Source organism: Bison bison, unplaced genomic scaffold (genome assembly GCF_000754665.1).
Source record: "Bison bison bison isolate TAMUID 2011002044 unplaced genomic scaffold, Bison_UMD1.0 scf7180017864473, whole genome shotgun sequence".
NCBI classification, from domain to species: domain Eukaryota; kingdom Metazoa; phylum Chordata; class Mammalia; order Artiodactyla; family Bovidae; genus Bison; species Bison bison.
In genome coordinates, this window is record NW_011495034.1 from 5,173,537 (window position 1) to 5,191,033 (window position 17,497).

General features: G+C 40.1%; 1 protein-coding gene across 6 annotated transcripts in view; it reads right to left on the reverse strand.

The window, feature by feature from the left end:
- Nucleotides 1-17,497, reverse strand: part of NCOA7 (nuclear receptor coactivator 7) — a 163,141-nt gene that overhangs the window by 72,073 nt on the left and 73,571 nt on the right. For all 6 annotated transcript variants that reach the window (XM_010861762.1, XM_010861768.1, XM_010861767.1 and 3 more), the window contains one exon: nt 12,957-13,177. In XM_010861762.1, coding sequence (XP_010860064.1) covers nt 12,957-13,177 — 221 coding nt within the window. The remainder of the gene's footprint in view (nt 1-12,956; nt 13,178-17,497) is intronic.

Here is a 17,497-nt window from a genome sequence, read left to right on the forward strand (position 1 = left end):
GAGGAGGAGATGGCTGGATGGCATCACTGACTCGATGGACGTGAGTCAGTGAACTCCGGGAGTTGGTGATGGACAGGGAGGCCTGGCATGCTGCGATTCATGGGGTCGCAAAGAGTCAGACACAACTGAGCGACTGATCTGATCTGATCTGATACTATATCATCCTAAAGGAAATCAGCCCTGAATATTCATTGGAAAGACTGATGCTGAAGCTGAAGCTCCAATACTTTGGCCACCTGATGCAAAGACCTGACTCACTTGAAAAGACCCTGATGCTGGGAATTGAAGGCAGGAGGAGAAGGGAGGAACAGAGGATGAGATGGTTGGATGGCTTCATCGACTCAGTGGACATGAGTTTTAGGAAACTCCAGGAGATAGTGAAGGACAGGAAAGCCTGGTGTGCTGCAGTCCATGGGGTCAAGAAGAGTCTGCCACAACTGAGAGACTAAACAAGAACAATATGTATCATGTTAAAACACATGATTATAAAGCCACAGCAATTAAAACATTGTAGTGAAACAACCAAATGTCAGAGCTGTATTGAAAGTGTGTATGTTAAGTCACTGAGTCGTGTCCAACTCTTTGAGATCCCATGGACCTCAGCTTGCCAGGCTCCTCGGTCCATGGGATTTCCCAGGCAAGAATACTGGAATGGGGTGCCATTTCCTTCTCCATAGGATCTTCCCAACCCATGGATTGAACCTGGGTCTCCTTCACTGCAGGCACATTCTTTACCATCTGAGCTACCAGGGAAGTCTGGTATTGAAAGAATTTCATGTAAAATAAAGGTACCTTTTGTTAGGCAGGTAGAATAAGGAAAAGGAGTCCAAAATGGCGATGGCTAAAAGACAAGGAAGGTCCGAGGACCAGAGTGAAGACTTCAGGCAGAACAAACAGAACAAACAGCACTCCTGGCTAAGCCCAATTTGCATAGGGCAGGCCCAGGTGGAGGAAAAAAACATATAAAAGGAGGAGCCAAAGCGCTTTCTCACGGACTCTCTCTTCCGCATGCATGTGCTCTCTCTCTCTCTCTCATTCTCTCTCTCTCCCTCCCTCCCCACGCACTCCTCCACTCTCTTCTCTTCAAGTCTTGGATTCTCCTGCTATCTTCTAAATAAAATAGAGCTGTAACACTGATTTGCCTAAGAGCTGTAGCACAATTTGTCCAAGACCCGAGAGCTGTGACGCGCCGAGGGCTTTAATGTCCGTTGCTCCAAATCTTTGTTGTGACGAGACAAAGAACCGAGAAACATACACTTGCGTGACACTTTAAAACCAGTAAGAAAAGGCTCTGTTTTCACATAAATGTCTACCTTCGTGTTATAGTGGAAGCTCTGGTATCAGGCACACAGAATGAATCCTTGTCTGTCCCTGACTCACTGCGTGACCTTGGACAAGTGACTTACGGCGGTTTCTCAGGGTGTAAAATGGGAATGCCAAATGGACTCTCCCAGAGAGTTACTGTAAGGATTAGATAAGGCAATTCAATCCAGTAAAGCACTCCACAAAGTGCAAAGAAAGGACTCAGGAAACCTTACGGACTATTATTAAATGATAATGGTGAGCACTAGCTAACGTTTGGAGATAAAACCATATCGCTCTGAGGTCAAAGCAGATGATGGATCAAAGATTTAACAGTAAAATGTCAAGTCATAAATATTCTTGAAGAAAACATAGGGCTTGTCTTTGCTTAAAGATATCATATTTTCTCTATTGATGATACACACTTTCCATATCACTAGCCTGCCTCAGTCAAGAGTGCAATTAAAACATTCAGTATTGTTGTTTAGCATTCTAAGGGTAATTTCTGGAATAACTGATCATAAACCATTAATAAAGTTTTAGATAGCCATGCCATAAAGAGCCTGGAGAGTCTGGGAACTTGAGGAGGAACTCTGTACTCAGTGTGAACACCATGTTTCATCCTCTGTTGACACAAAGGGAAATGTCTTCAGGTGTTATTTACCTTCCTTCAAGCACATCACAAGCACTACAGTCCTCGATTAAAATGAGTCACGCTGAAGTAAAACCTAGGCTGGAAGAAGGGCAGAGGAGGAGCTGTCTCTCACAGAACCCTCTACTTCAGAGCCCAGTACCACCCTCCGCTCTGATCACGCCCTCACCCGTATGCAGAATGAATGAAGATTCACCACTATAACACCGACACGATGCTGTGGAATAAGCGAACTAGTCTCACTCTGACTCTGAGGAACCAGTTATTTCTCTCCGCATTTGATTTAGTTGTAAAGTCACTGAGTGTTCTGAATGTAACTACATATGTGACTGGGTCAGGTAATTAAGTGAGAACTTTCAACCTTATCATCACATTCATTACAGCTCAAGGAAAAAGGAAATTCCATGCATAGTCACCTTTTTATTCCTCACTAAGATAGAACAATGTTCTTAGGGCAGGGGAGAAGACATGAAAATGTTATTTAACTCTTGCCTTATTTTTCTCTCACAGTAGATTGGGGGGAAAGCAAGAAAGATGAGGGAGGCTTCACTGGGGCTTCAGTATCACAGAGCTGGGCTTGAACCCGGCTTCACGCAGAGCTGCAGTGGGACCTTCTGAAAGTTTTTCAGCTTCTAGATTTTCTCATTTACAATACAGGCTACTACTGCCTGCAGTAGATCATGATGATTAGAAAATTAAATAATGAAATTAAAGCATCTAGCCCACAGGAGACACTCACCCAAAACATTCTTTCTACTCTCCCTCATGTCTGATGCTGCTTCTCCTCACCTTCCCACCCTCTGAAAAAAAATTTCTCAAAATGTCTTTTTCCCTTTTGTATAAATAGATCAAGGCCTTAACTGAGTAAATTTCAGCCTTAGGAGAAATTTTAGGAAATGTGAAAAACAATTCTATATAAATCAAAACTATCTGTGGTCATTTGAAAATACAGTGGAACAAAAGAACCCATTTTACCCTGGTTCAGAGAGAAACATCTGATTTATGGTAAATGTACTTTCTTTCAGCAGCTCTCCTTCTTTTAAACAAAAATGGAATCATAGTCTATACCCTATTGCCAACCTCCCTTTCCACTGTAACAGTATTCTGTGAAAATTTCCCACATCATCAACCGGTTTTCATCATTAAAAAATGACACAAAGTATTCCATGTTAAGTTATTAATGTTATCTTAATTTTCCCACTATTTTAAACAATGCAGTGATAGTCTCTATGGTCAAATCTATTGACACGCACAATCACTTCCTTAGGGTAAGCTTCTGCAAAAAGAATTGTTGGGTCAAAGAGTGTGCCAAAGTAAAACTCCTGATAAAAGTGACCAGACTGCCTTCCAAAAAAGACCCAATCACATTCCTCCTGTCAGTATATTTCCTTTGAAAACTCCCCAGGTCAGTTCTAATTTGGTTTTTCAAAATCACTCCAACTGAAAAATCACTAACCCTGTTGAGTCTGAACTGCTGTCCTTCTCTCAGCCCAAACCACATTTGAGTGTTCCACCAACAGTGAGATTTCTCGTAACACAAAGTGGGTATCACACAATTGACTGAGCAGGAAACAAGATGTGCATGATGCAGAGCACCATGATCATAAAAGGACTAGACTCTCAACTTGAACTCAGAGTACAGCAGGTTCTGTCAGACACAGCTGCTCTGCTCAGTGACCAGAACGGGTTACAATACACTGTGTTAGTGGGAGGGCTGGAGTTGTGAGAGGAAAAGGAAGGAGTTTCCCTTGAGCAAAACTCAGCCAGATTAGCAGGAACTGGTAGGGCGGGGGAAAACAAGGAGACTCTGATCAGGGTACAAACTTCCAGGGATATGATAAGACAAATAGGTTCTGAGGATCTAGTGAACAGCGTGGTGATCACAGTTAATAATACTGTACCTTATACTTAAAAGTTTCTAAGACAGTGGATCTTAGATGTTCCCACCACACAAAAGAGATGGTAATTATGTGACCAAATGAAGGCATTAGCTAATTCCAGGGTGGTAATCATTTTGCAATATATCCATATATCAACATACTGTATACATTAACCTACACAATTTTATGTCAATGATATCTCAATAAAGCTAGAAAAAAGAAGGGTGATGCTTTTTTATAGTCATATTTAAAGCCACATTTACAATGATTATTATGTATTTTTAAATTTTATGTTTAATTAGTTACAATACTGACCACCAACAATTCTTTTATACAATGACTTTTTCATTCTTGAGGACTACATTTCGACATGTGTCTCAGAAAAGAACATCACTCCCGCTCAGTAACTTTATTTTAAGAAAGGAATGACACAAAAGGTCTGTTTCCTGAGACCTTAGTATGTCTGAGGATGTTGTTATCTTTGAATCTGGAAAACAACTTTCACTTCACAATTCTGAAGAAGTTTAATTCCTCTGCTGTTCGCTGCTGTGGAGAAGTCTGTGCCTCTCCTCTTTGCTCCTTTGAAGGGAACATTTTGTTAAGGTTTTTATTTTTTCACCTATTTATTTATACCATTAATCCATAACCTGCAAACACTGGCAACAGTTTAAGTTCAGTTTTCCCAGTATTTCTGCTTAAATATAACGAGCTCTTCTGCAAAGAAATAGAGGAAAACAATAGAATAGGAAACACTAGAGATCTCTTCAAGAAAATTAGAGATACCAAGGGAACATTTCATGCAAAAGACGGGCACAATAAAGGACAGAAATGGTATGGACCTAACAGAAGCAGAAGATATTTTGAAGAGGTGGCAAGAATACACAGAAGAACTATACAAAAAAATCTTCACGACCCAGATAATCACGATCGTGTGATCACTCACCTAGAGCCAGACATCTTGGAATGTGAAGTCAAGTGGGCCTTAGAAAGCATCACTACAAACAAAGCTAGTGGAGGTGATGGAATTCCAGTTGAGCTATTTCAAATCCTAAAAGAGGATGCTGTGAAAGTGCTGCACTCAATATGTCAACATATTTGGAAAACTCAGCAGTGGCCACAGGACTGGAAAAGGTATTTTCATTCCAATCCCAAAGAAAGGCAATGCCAAAGAATGCTCAAACTACCTCACAATTGCACTCAACTCACACGCTAGTACAGTAATGCTCAAAACTCTCCAAGCCAGGCTTCAGCAATACGTGAACCTTGAACTTCCAGATGTTCAAGCTGATTTTAGAAAAGGCAGAGGAACCAGAGATCAAATTGCCAACATCCACTGGATCATGGAAAAATCAAGAGAGTTCCAGAAAAACATCTACTTTTGCATTATTGAGTATGCCAAAGCCTTTGACTGTGTGGATCACAATAAACTGTGGAAAATTCTGAAAGAGATGGGAATACCAGCCCACCTGAGCTGCCTCTTGAGAAATCTGTATGCAGGTCAGGAAACAACAGTTAGAACTAGACATGGAACAACAGACTGGTTCCAAATAGGAAAAGGAGTACGTCAAGGCTGTATATTGTCACCCTGCTTATTTAACTTCTATGCAGAGTACATCATGAGGAACGCTGGGCTGGGAGAAGCACAAGCTGGAATTAAGACTGCCGGGAGAAATATCAATAACCTCAGATATGCAGGTCACTTTGACCCTTATGGCAGAAAGTGAAGAATTAAAGAGCCTCTTGATGAAAGTGAAAGAGGAGAGTGAAACAGTTGGCTTAAAGCTCAACATTCAGAAAACGAAGATCATGGCATCTGGTCCCATCATTTCACGGCAAATAGATGGGGAAACAGTGGCTGACTTTATTTTTGGGGGCTCTAAAATCACTGCAGATGGTGACTGCAGCCATGAAATTAAAAGACGCTTACTCCTTGGAAGGAAAGTTATGACCAACCTAGATAGCATATTAAAAAGCAGAGACATTACTTTGCTAACAAAGGTCCGTTTAGTCGAGGCTATGGTTTTTCCAGTGGTCACGTATGGATGTGAGAGTTGGATTGTGAAAGTTGGACTGTGAAGAAAGCTGAGCGCTGAAGAATTGATGCTTTTGAATTGTGGTGTTGGAGAAGACTCTTGACTCAAGAGTCCCTTGGACTGCAAGGAGATCCAACTAGTCAATCCTAAAGGAGATCAGTCCTGAGTGTTCATTGGAAGGACTGATGTTGAAGCTGAAACTCCAATACTTTGGCCACCTGATGCAAAGAGCTGACTCATTAGAAAAGACCCTGATGTTGGGAAAGATTGAGGGCAGGAGGAGAAGGGGATGACAGAGGATGAGATGGCTGGATGGCATCACTGACTCGATAGACATGAGTTTGGGTAAACTCCGGGAGTTGGTGATGGACAGGGAGGCCTGGCGTGCTTTGGTTCATGGGGTCACAAAGAGTTGGACATGACTGAGCGACTGAACTGAACTAAACTGTAAGTTTCACTCATGAAAGCACTTTTCCGGGGCACTCATCAGATTGGACCTGTTCACCACCTAGGCTTTCATGAGAAGACTTCACTTTAAACATTAGTTCGATTTCCTTAATGGCCCCAAGAAGCACAGGCCCAATTATTTCCACCTTAATCATTTCAATTTATGTTATACCCTAGTTCCTCGAGTATCCTGCTTGATTTTTAAAAATTATGAATTAGGGTCTTGATATCTTCCTTTCACATCAAAGTCCATTTTAACCCTTTAATTTGAACTCTGAAGTACTAGAATGAACATTATTTTTGAACAGAAGAATAATGCTATTGTAGGTCTGTGGTTTGACCTAATTTTACGTGTAGGAATTAACTTATCAAAATAGCACAGCTTTGGCTTTCTGAACTTGCAAAGTGAAACAATAATAAATGACAGATGGGAAATCTTCACATGTGTGGTTAAAAAATACCCCAAGGCAAAATAATCTGTATGAGGAAAAGTCTTAGGGTTGCCATCGTGAGAAATAATTCAGTAGTTGGTTACTTGTATTGCGTGGCAAACCCCAAAAATGTTTAACAAAGGAAAAGTGGAGAAGTTCATTTCTTTTACTCTTGTTAAGTTTCTTTTGAACTCAGGAAGGAAAGTTACAATTTGAAATGCTTTAGACTTTACAGAGTTATTGTTGAAAAGCTAAATTCATTCTTTATACTGCAGAGGTTTTCTCTAAATAAATCTTTATTGCTATAACCACAAAACTAACCATACTCATACCTAAGTGTTTTCTGTTTGTCAAAATCACCTCCTAATTCTCTTAAAATATCTACTTTACCATTCAGGATTCTTACTAATCTTTTACATAAACATACTACAAAAACACAGTGGTTTATTTTATTCCAATTTAGTCTTGCCTCCCATATTTATAAAACTTTTCTCTTTTAGGTCTTACATCTCTATATCTATGTTTCCGTTTGAAGAACTTCCCACTGAGACAGTATCCACATTTATAAAATTCCCATTCCTATCTTCACTTCCATAGAAGCAAAGATGTATACTCTTCTAATGTAAAGGAATAATGTATTCCTTTAATATAAGAGAATTTTGAGATATATTTAATTCATGCCACTCAATATATTTTGATACTGTGATATGGACCAAACATCTTTTGAAACATATGTAAACATTACTACTACTTGTGTCAAATTTAACTATAAGAGCAAATTTTGAAAAATATATTAACATATTATTAAAATACAAAACTGTAAAAAATATACTGTGATCAAACAATTCCTTAAGGGTTTATATAAATACACAGAATAACTGAGTAAGGAGCTCTATCAGCAAATACCGGGGCAGGCACAGAAGAACTGAGCTCACTTATGTCAGAAGCTTTTGTTGGGATGCTTCCCATGTGCCCGGCGCTACAGCAGGTGCTAGATCTCCATTTATCTGATGCCATCTCTGCCTCAAGGAAATTACTCCCATTTCCCCTCCTCAAAAACAAAGCATTTTTGGAGGTGGTTATCATTTTGTTACAGGCAATTCTCGTGATTCAGTCTTTCCATAACATCTTCTATCAGCATCTTAGCTCTTGAGTTCTTCTAAGTGGTAGGAGTGAGGAATTGCTATCCAAGGCTTACATGAGGCACAGATAAATCTAAAGAGCTAAAAATATTATTTTGTCAAAATATGCTTCCTTAAATCAAGTAGGTAATATTATAGATGTGGAAACAGATGCCAACAGGAAGTAATTATTTTATATTGATAATAGAACTTTACATTTGTCTAATCTTTTTCTAAAGCCCTTGGGTTTGCTCTGTTACATTATTCAGTTCGCTATAATTTTCTGATTGGTATTAAAAATAACTTTAAACTGTGTGATGCAGAAAAAAATGAAGAAAACAAAACTCTTTTGTAATTTCTGTACCCAGAGAAAACAAAAATCAGCCTACCGTTACAGATCCTCCTAGTCTGTTTTTCTATAAACTCATTATCATTTGTCATCCATTAACTTTTTGTTTCGACTTTCTGTTTTCCCTGGATTGTGTCTTTTATATGTGCGGGGAGCTGCCCATGAGAATGGGGTCCTTTGTCCGAAGGACACAAGCTCTGGGAGCTGCCTCAGTCCTTGAGGGTTTGCTTGCAAACATAGCTCTCTGTCCCGCCACCCCAGAGATTAGGCGCTTATTTACTGCAGACACCTGGAGTTCTGGACAAACTTCTCACACACAGGGAAATGTTATCTGGTGTAAGAAATAATAACAGGGTGCGATTCCCATGCTCTCAAGATTTCTTGTGACTGTTTGTAAGATGTATAGGTCAACCAAGAAAAAATGTCAATTGTCTTGTCTTTCTCACACTTTTCTGTATAAATATAAGATGCTGAATAAAGTTGGTGTCAGACTGCTTCCCTTTGTGGAGACGTGTCTGAACCTCTCGACCCCATCTTTGTTGTAGAATTCTTTTGCCGTAGTTTCCTTTCTCAGCCCCGCCATGCACGTTCTTGGGACCTGATCAACTTTGCCGGCTGGCACCGGCTTATATGTATTCACCTTACACCTTGAAGTAGCAATTTCCAGGCCTTTCACCTGAAATTCAGACCCCTCTAAACAAATCTACTTGGTACCTCTAAAATAGCTCCAAACACATATTCACTATTTTCCTTCTTGAGTTTTCAAGTTTGCCAATTCTTGACTCTGTCCCTTTTCTCCTTCACACACTGTACCAAATAATGCTGTTTCTAGGAGCAAATTCTCTCCCTAGGGTTCTGTTTCTCCTCTGCCCCGGTCTCCAACCTGCCTTCAGGCTCACTTCCACCCACTGTCCTTAGATTTATCCTCTTAGAACAGAGAGTTACAGAGTTCCCTCAACGGCTTCCACAGATACAGGATAAAATCCAAATCCTTAATGTGGCTAGGGCTTTCGTGGTGGTTCAGTGGTAAAGAATCTGCCTGCCACTGCAGGAGATGCAGATTCGATCTCCGGGTTGGGAAGATCCCCTGGAGAAGGAAATGGCAACCCCCTCCAGTATTCTTTACCTGGGAAATCTCATGGACAGAGGAGGTTGGCGGGTCACAGTCCATGGGGTCGCAAAGAGGTGGACACAACTTAGCGCCTAAACAACAACAACAACAAATCTGGCTTACAAGATCCTCCCATTTTAGCATCGCTCCTCCCCAGACTGGTGCCATCAAAAGAACTTAAACCGGAATTACTTTTGACTTGAGTCTAAGCTCCACCTAGTGGTACAAGACAACATTTCTGGGTGGAAATACAGGGAATATGCCAACTCCACCCCGTGAGATCAAGCAAACCTGCCAACACAGGCAGAGTAAGATGTGGAAAAGACAAGGAACCCTGGGACTCAATGGCCGACCTAGTGGTGTTCTGTAAGCACTGGGTTCTCCTAAGGAAATGCCTGAAACCTCCAAACCAGTTATTAGTGCCATTCTCGAAAGAAGATGAAAAGTTATAATGGCATCTCTTTAGTTATTGTCACCAAATAAAATCACAGGATAATTCTGAGTCAACTATTTTTTTGTTGCCTATATCCTTCCAGAATTTTCATGAAAGTCCAAACAATCACAGTATTCATTCATATGTGTATAATTCATCCACTCAATGCACATTTAAAGAGCACTTGGGAAGCAGATACTAACAAAGCTAATACAGGGTCTAATCCACACCAGTCTACAAACAGGAAAGAAGGTAAGTAAACCCATGATGATAATACAGAAGGGAAATTTAACCTGTCCAGGGAAAGAGTGGGGTTCCTGGAAGAAATGATGGCTGTGGCGGCTGGTGAAGTCTAATAAGAATTAAGTATGCAGACCTATAGCTGATTCATGTTTATGTTTGACAGAAAACAACAAAATTCTGTAAAGCAATTATCCTTCAATTAAAATATAAATAAATTTTTTAAAAATTAAGTAAAGAGTAGAGTGAACGGTACTAAAGAGTCTCTTAATGAAGGTCAACGTGAAAAAGTTGGCCTAAAACTCAACATTCAAAAAACTAAGATCATGGCATCTGGTCCCATCACTTCATGGCAAATAAATAAGCAAACAGTGACAGACTTTATTTTCTTGGGCTCCAAAATCACTGCAGACAGTGACTGCAGCCCCAAAATTTAAAGATGCTTGCTTCTTGGAAGAAAAGCTATGACAAATCTAGACAGTATTAAAAAGCAGAGACATCACTTTGCTGACAAAGGTCTATCTAGTCAAAGCTATGGTTTTTCGAGTGGTCGTGTATGGATGTGAGAGTGGGACTTATATAAAAACGGCTGAGTACCAAAGAATTGATGCTTTCGATCTGTGGTGTTGGAGAAGACTCTTGAGAGGCCCTTTGACTGCAAGGAGATCAAACCAGTCAATCCCAAAGGAAATCAACCCTGAATATTCAATAGAAGGACTGATGCTGAAGCTGAAGCTGCAATACTTTGGCCACCTGATGCGAAGAGCCAACTCACTTGAAAAGACCCTGAAGCTGGGAAAGATTGAGAGCAGGAGGAGAAGGGGGCAACAGAGGATGCGATGGTTGGATGGCATCACTGACTCAATGGACATGAGTTTGAGTAAACTCCATGAGTTGGTGATGGACAGGGAAGCCTGGTATGCTGCAGTTAATGGGGTAACAAAGAGTTGGACACAACAACTGAACAACAACAGAGTGAACGGTATTGTTTCAAAGTGCTACACACACCACAGAGTGCAGCACGTTAAAAAGCTGGCCTAATGCATCAGCTGAAGTTAGTAGAGCATCATGAAAAGAGAAATCTCAATGGAAAGGACTCTGTCAGCTTCCTTCAGGGAACCTCTACAGAGCAAAATGTCTCAATTTTAAAATACTTTGTAAGCACCAGCATTTAACGTAGGATGAGAAGAGAGTGTTTTAAACTGTGTGACTGTAAAAACCACACATTTTCAAATGTCCAATGTGTGCACTGTAAAAGATGTGAGCAGCCGTTTTGCTTACCCCTGTTTCTCTTTTTGAGATAATACTCAACACTGAAAATTTTAAGAGGGAGTTTATTAATCACACAGAAGTCTTTTTCAAAGCGTTTACAGTTACAGCTTTTTATAAAATGCTGGTTGGCTTCAGATTAAAAGCAGGCAGGTATCTGTAGCAGGAAGCCTGTGCCTTTGTAGGAGCAATGTCAGCAAAACCTCACTTATAACCATCCCAATGGCAGCCCACCTGTATCTTTGATGAGAACTAGTAGAACGTTATATAAAACCCACAGACCAGATCTGTCCCCCGGTAACTGGCATTAACTGGGACCAAGTCTGGGGCCCTGTGGACCAAGTGCCTGCTACCAGCCCAGGTTTCATATACTGAACTGCAGTTCATTCTTAGAGACTTCCTTAGTGTTCTGAGCCTTGCAATCTTCAGTACACCGTAATCTGTGTCACATCAAGTTTCATTTCCTGGTTCCCTTTCTTTAGGGGGTTTCCCTGATGGCTTAGATGGCAAAGAATCTGCCTGCAATGCAAGAGACCTCTGAACATACTTCAGATCCTGCCTGTGACAGGATCAGGAGGCATGAGAAGGGTGGTAAAGTGAAACAGGAGTATGACCTCCATCACGCTAGACAAGTCACTGGTGCTAACATGAATGCAGATGCAACGATCATCTTCAGATGCTGTATGACACTGGATTCATCTTAAGAGGCCTCTTAACTACATCTTCCAAGTCATCATCGTCGTGGTCTTTTGTTTTTTTTAATCTAAGGATGCCAGGCCATGTCTCCTCCATTTCCTACTGCCTAGCTGATACCAAACTGTGCAGGCATTTCTACCAAGACTTCTATGGATATGTCTATAAACACTAAGAAAAATACTTCTCATACAGGGTACGTGACCGTTATTTAATAAATAGTTATGAGCAGGCACTATGTGCTAGGCACTGTGTTAGATGCTGGAAGATAAGATTAAATAAGACACATCAATCTTATTTAACTGTACTTCTCTTTATATAAGATTTTATCAATAAAACAAGGCCTGGCAGCACATAGAAGCTGCTCAATAAACTGTTACTATTGTATTGGGCTTCCCACCTGGCTCAGTGCAGGAGCCTCAGAAGATGTAGTTGAGATCCCTGAGTCGGGAAGATCCCTTAGTGAAGGAAATGGCAATTCACACCAGTATATTTGCCTGGGAAATCCCATGGACAGAGGAGCTTGGTGGGCTGCAGTCCATGGGTTACAAAGAGTCAGACATGACTGAGCGCGCATGTGCAAGAGTAACAAATATTAAAGTCCTCAAGTTCCACCTCTCGCTCTCATTATTATTATATAGCATATTATAATATTATATGGGCTTCCCTGGTAGCTCAGATGGCAAAGAACCTGCCTGCAATGCAGGAGACCCAGGTTTGATCCCTGGGTTGGGAAGATACCCTGGGGAAGGGAACAGCAACCCACTCCAGTATTCTTGTCTGGAGAATGCCATGGACAGAGGAGCCTGGCGGGCTACAATCCATGGGGTCGCAAAGAGTTAGACACGACTGAACAACTAACACTACACTGTTATATATAATCGAGTATATCATACTATCATATGATATACTATAACCAGTAACAAATTATCATCTTTTTAAAAATTACTATAGTTTTAAAATGAAAATACTGCAGAGTTGCCACCAATACTCACCAATGCTATAGTATCTCTTTAGTTCTGTACGCCTGATCTCCTTTAACTGATTACTTTTTCTCTTCTTTTTCTCATCAGTAATGTACTCCTCTTCCACAGCAATGTTGCACTTGTCTTGCTCTAAAATGACTTTACTGGCATCTTCTTTTCCAGAATGAGTCCTTGCAGCCATAGCTGAGGCTGTCTCTGCATTTTGTTTGGCTTGCTTTTTCTTTTTCAATCTAAGGGTGAGAAGGAAAAAATAGGAAAAACATTAGAAAAATAATTTGCTAAGAGAAATTATATTAATTTCATGCTATTGGGCTTTGAGAAACTAATTAACTGATACTGAAAACACTTTATATTATTGGGTTTTTTCCATTTTTGTTTATTTTTATATATTATTGTTAATTATACTTTCCTGTTATTTTTTCTTTTTTAATCACTTCAAAACTCTTTTATGGAGATCTGTGGCCTTTCCTCTGTTTTATGTCCTCAATATTTATATCTCAAAAACATCACTTGGAAATGCTTTAGACCTGAGGAAATACAAGATTCTTCTACAGGCTATAAGACATTGGGTATGTTTTTTATCAAAATGTACAGCTACTTTACTATCATGCCATTTTTAGTGTGTTGCTTTTTTAACTGTTTCCGGTCTCAAGGGTACCTTTAGCCTGATGAGCAAGCATATTTATAAAAAACAAATCCTTTATAATTGACTCACACACTGAATATAAAGGTTTGTCAAGGTGAGCTGGTTCAGATTTGAGTAATTCTTTTCCTTTATACCTAGTATAGTAGTAAGATAGTAGTAAGAAAGAGCTGAACTTCTTGGGATAGACAATGCCATAATGACAATATCAATTTAGTATAATTAAAAGCTGACTGATAACATTAACTTATTTGACATTTTCAACTTTTCACTCCTCAAAGACGTGTAAAAGGTTTACCATAATTCACTGAAATCCAGTAACTCAAAATATTTTCCAGTTGACCTATCATTCTGATTTACTAACATGTCATTCTGTACTCACTGCTGCTGCTGCTGCTGCTAAGTCACTTTAGTCGTGTCTGACTCTGTGCGACCCCAGAGACGGCAGCCCACCAGGCTCCCCCGTCCCTGGGACTCTCCAGGCAAGAACACTGGAGTGGGTTGCCATTTCCTCCTCGATGCATGAGAGTGAAAAGTGAAAGTGAAGTCTCTCAGTCAGGTCCGACTCTTCGCGACCCCATGGACTGCAGTCCACCAGGCTCCTCCGTCCATGGGATTTTCCAGGCAAGAGTACTGGAGTGGGGTCACTAGTCCTTCTTAAGAATGTTTTTACCTCCCAGAATGTAAAGAGTAAGGGCCTTGGCCTCTGCTGTGTGAGACAGGCTGGTCATATATAAACATTTTTAAAATTAGGACCCTTTTCCCCTCTTCTGTTGAGGCGCAGTCAGCTTTTTCACACACGTCTACTTCCTTTACTCCCTTGAGCATCTACACAAGTTGATGCTGGTCAATGGATGAGGAAATGTTTTGGGAAGAAAAGGCAATAACTAGGATCAGAAAGGGACAAAGTTTGATTTTATGCTGCTTTGCTCTGTAATGTTGGCCAAATCAATTTAACAGTTAAAGTCACTGAGGCTTGGCTATCTAATGCAATATTTTATCAGGATCAGTTGAAATAATATGTGTCAACAACAGAACACACACAAACAGTAGAATATACCCAAACACAATCATATGATGACATGAGAACTAAGTATGGCATGGTATACAACACACTTAGCTTTTGAGATAACAGTCTCATGTTCTAACAAATATTTCAACTAGGCTGTCATTCATTGAACACTGAGCAGGCAAGTTCTTAGATTTTCACTGGCTAATAAATAAGTATATGGCATAAGAGAAAGCACAGCTATAAAAAAAAAAATCATAGATGGATATACTCCCCATCTCTGAGTTTAGCTATCTCTTTAGGTTTACTTGTTAAAAAACAAACAAAACAAGAATACAATCTAAACAAAATTGGAAACTCATAAAAAAGGAATTATACCCAATAAACATATTTTTATTTTGTACCCTCACATCTTAAACTGCTTTTTTTCAGGTAAAACAGTATGTAGCTCTTTGCAAAGGTAAGTCAGATAATACTCCTAATAAAACAATTTCTTGATCAAGATTTCTGTATGAGGTTGAAATTAATACGCAGTGGTGGCTTCCCTGATGGGTCAGTGGTAACAGAATCCACCTGCCAATCAATGCAGGAGATGAAGGTTCCGTCCCTGGGTGGGGAAGATCCCCTGGAGAAGGAAAGGGCAATTCACTCCAGTATTCTTGCCTGGAGACTCCCATGGACAGAGGAGCCTGGTGGGTTACAGTTCAAAGGGGTCACAAAGAGCTGGACATGACTGAGCACGCATGCACAACCTAGGTATCACACAGAGATCAGTTCTTTACTTAGGGAGGTCTATGCAGGCAGCTGATCTCTGTATCCAGAAGGACATGCTAATCTTCTTCTGATATATTGGTTTAACAAAAACATGCCTGAGATGAATGTTACTGCCCAATTCCTAAAATGATTCCTTCCGGGGAGGAGAGAAAAGAGATTTCCAAAATTAGTTCTTTGCAGCCTGAGATAGTTGCTGCTGCTTAATCTTCTGAATTTTGCCACTGTAAGTTGATCTAAATGTCCTCATTTCACTGTTCCCATTATAATTAAACTCACTCAGATCTAGGGCACATGTTTTGATGAACAGCAGCACTGTTTGGGGACATCTCATTAGAGACTGTTTTTCACAGGTGGAAATAACAAAATGGGATACATTGTTTCATTCACTTTCCCCCCTTTTCCACACAGACCTTTACTGCCAAGCCATAGAGACAAACATATTGATAGTTCAAAAAAAAAAAAAAGCTACATAATAGCAATACCAAACTTGCATAACAGAAGACAGAGTACAATTTAACACTTTGGTGATTTTACAATCAGTTACATCTTTTGTTCTGACTAGAGAACTAGGCGAACTTGTTTATCTGGAGGTTATAAATACGACTGGAGCATTCTGACCTTGTAACCGGAAATCATACTATGAGTTCTGGAAGCCCACTGTAAAATCCTTCTTCAAAGCATGGAAATACATTTTTAACATTTACCTAAGGGGGAATAAAAAGAAAGGCAAAATTGTTGTCTGAGAAGGCCTTACAAATAGCTATGACAAGAAGAGAAGCAAAAGGCAAAGGAGAAAAGGAAAGATATTCTCGTTTGAATGCAGAATTCCAAAGAGCAGCAAGGAGAGATAAGAAAGCCTTCCTCAGTGATCAGTGAAAAGAAATAGAGGAAAACAACAGAATGGGAAAGACTAGAGATCTCTTCAAGAAAATTAGAGATACCAAGGGAACATTTCATGCAAAGATGGGCACAATAAAGGACAGAAATGCTATGGACCTAACAGAAGCAGAAGATATTAAGAAGAATAAACAAGAATGGTGGCAAGAATAAACAGAAGAACTATACAAAAAAGATCTTCACAATCCAGATAATCACGATGGTGTGATCACTCATCTAGAGTCAGACATCGTGGAATGTGAAGTTAAGTGGGCCTTAGAAAGCATCACTACAAACAAAGCTAGTGGAGGTGATGGAATTCCAGTTGAGCTATTTCAAATCCTAAAAGATGATGCTGTGAAAGTGCTGCACTGAATATGCTAGCAAATTTGGAAAACTCAGCAGTGGCCACAGGACTGGAAACGGTCAGTTTTCACTCTAATCCCAAAGAAAGGCAATGCCAAAGAATGCTCACAATTGCACTCATCTCACACGCTAGTAAAGTAGTGCTCAAAATTCTCCAAGCCAGGCTTCAACAATACATGAACTGTGAAATTCCAGATATTCAAGCTGGATTTAGAAAAGGAAGAGGAACCAGAGATCAAATTGCCAACATCCGCTGGATCATGGAAAAAGCAAGAGAGTTCCAGAAAAACATCTACTTTTGCTTTCTTGACTATGCCAAAGCCTTTGACTGTGTGGATCACAATAAACTGTGGAAAATTCTGAAAGAGATAGAAATACCAGCCCACCTGACCTGCCTCTTGAGAAATCTGTATGCAGGTCAGGAAGCAACAGTTAGAACTGGACATGGAACAGACTGGTTCCAAATCGGGAAAGGAGTACATCAAGGCTGTATATTGTCACCCTGCTTATTTAACTTCTGTGCAGAGTACATCATGAGAAACGCTGGACTGGAAGAAACACAAGCTGGAATCAAGATTGCTGGGAGAAATATCAATAACCTCAGATATGCAAATGACACCACACTTATGGCAGAAAGTGAAAAAGAACTAAAGAGCCTCTTGATGAAAGTGAAAGAGGAGAGTGAAAGAATTGGCTTAACACTCAACGTTCAGAAAACTAAGATCATGGTATCTGGTCCCATCACTTCATGGCAAATAAATGGGGAAACAGTGGAAACAGTGTCAGACTTTATTTTGGGGGGCTCCAAAATCACTGCAGATGGTGACTGCAGCCATGAAATTAAAAGACGCTTACTCCTTGGAAGGAAAGTTATGACCAACC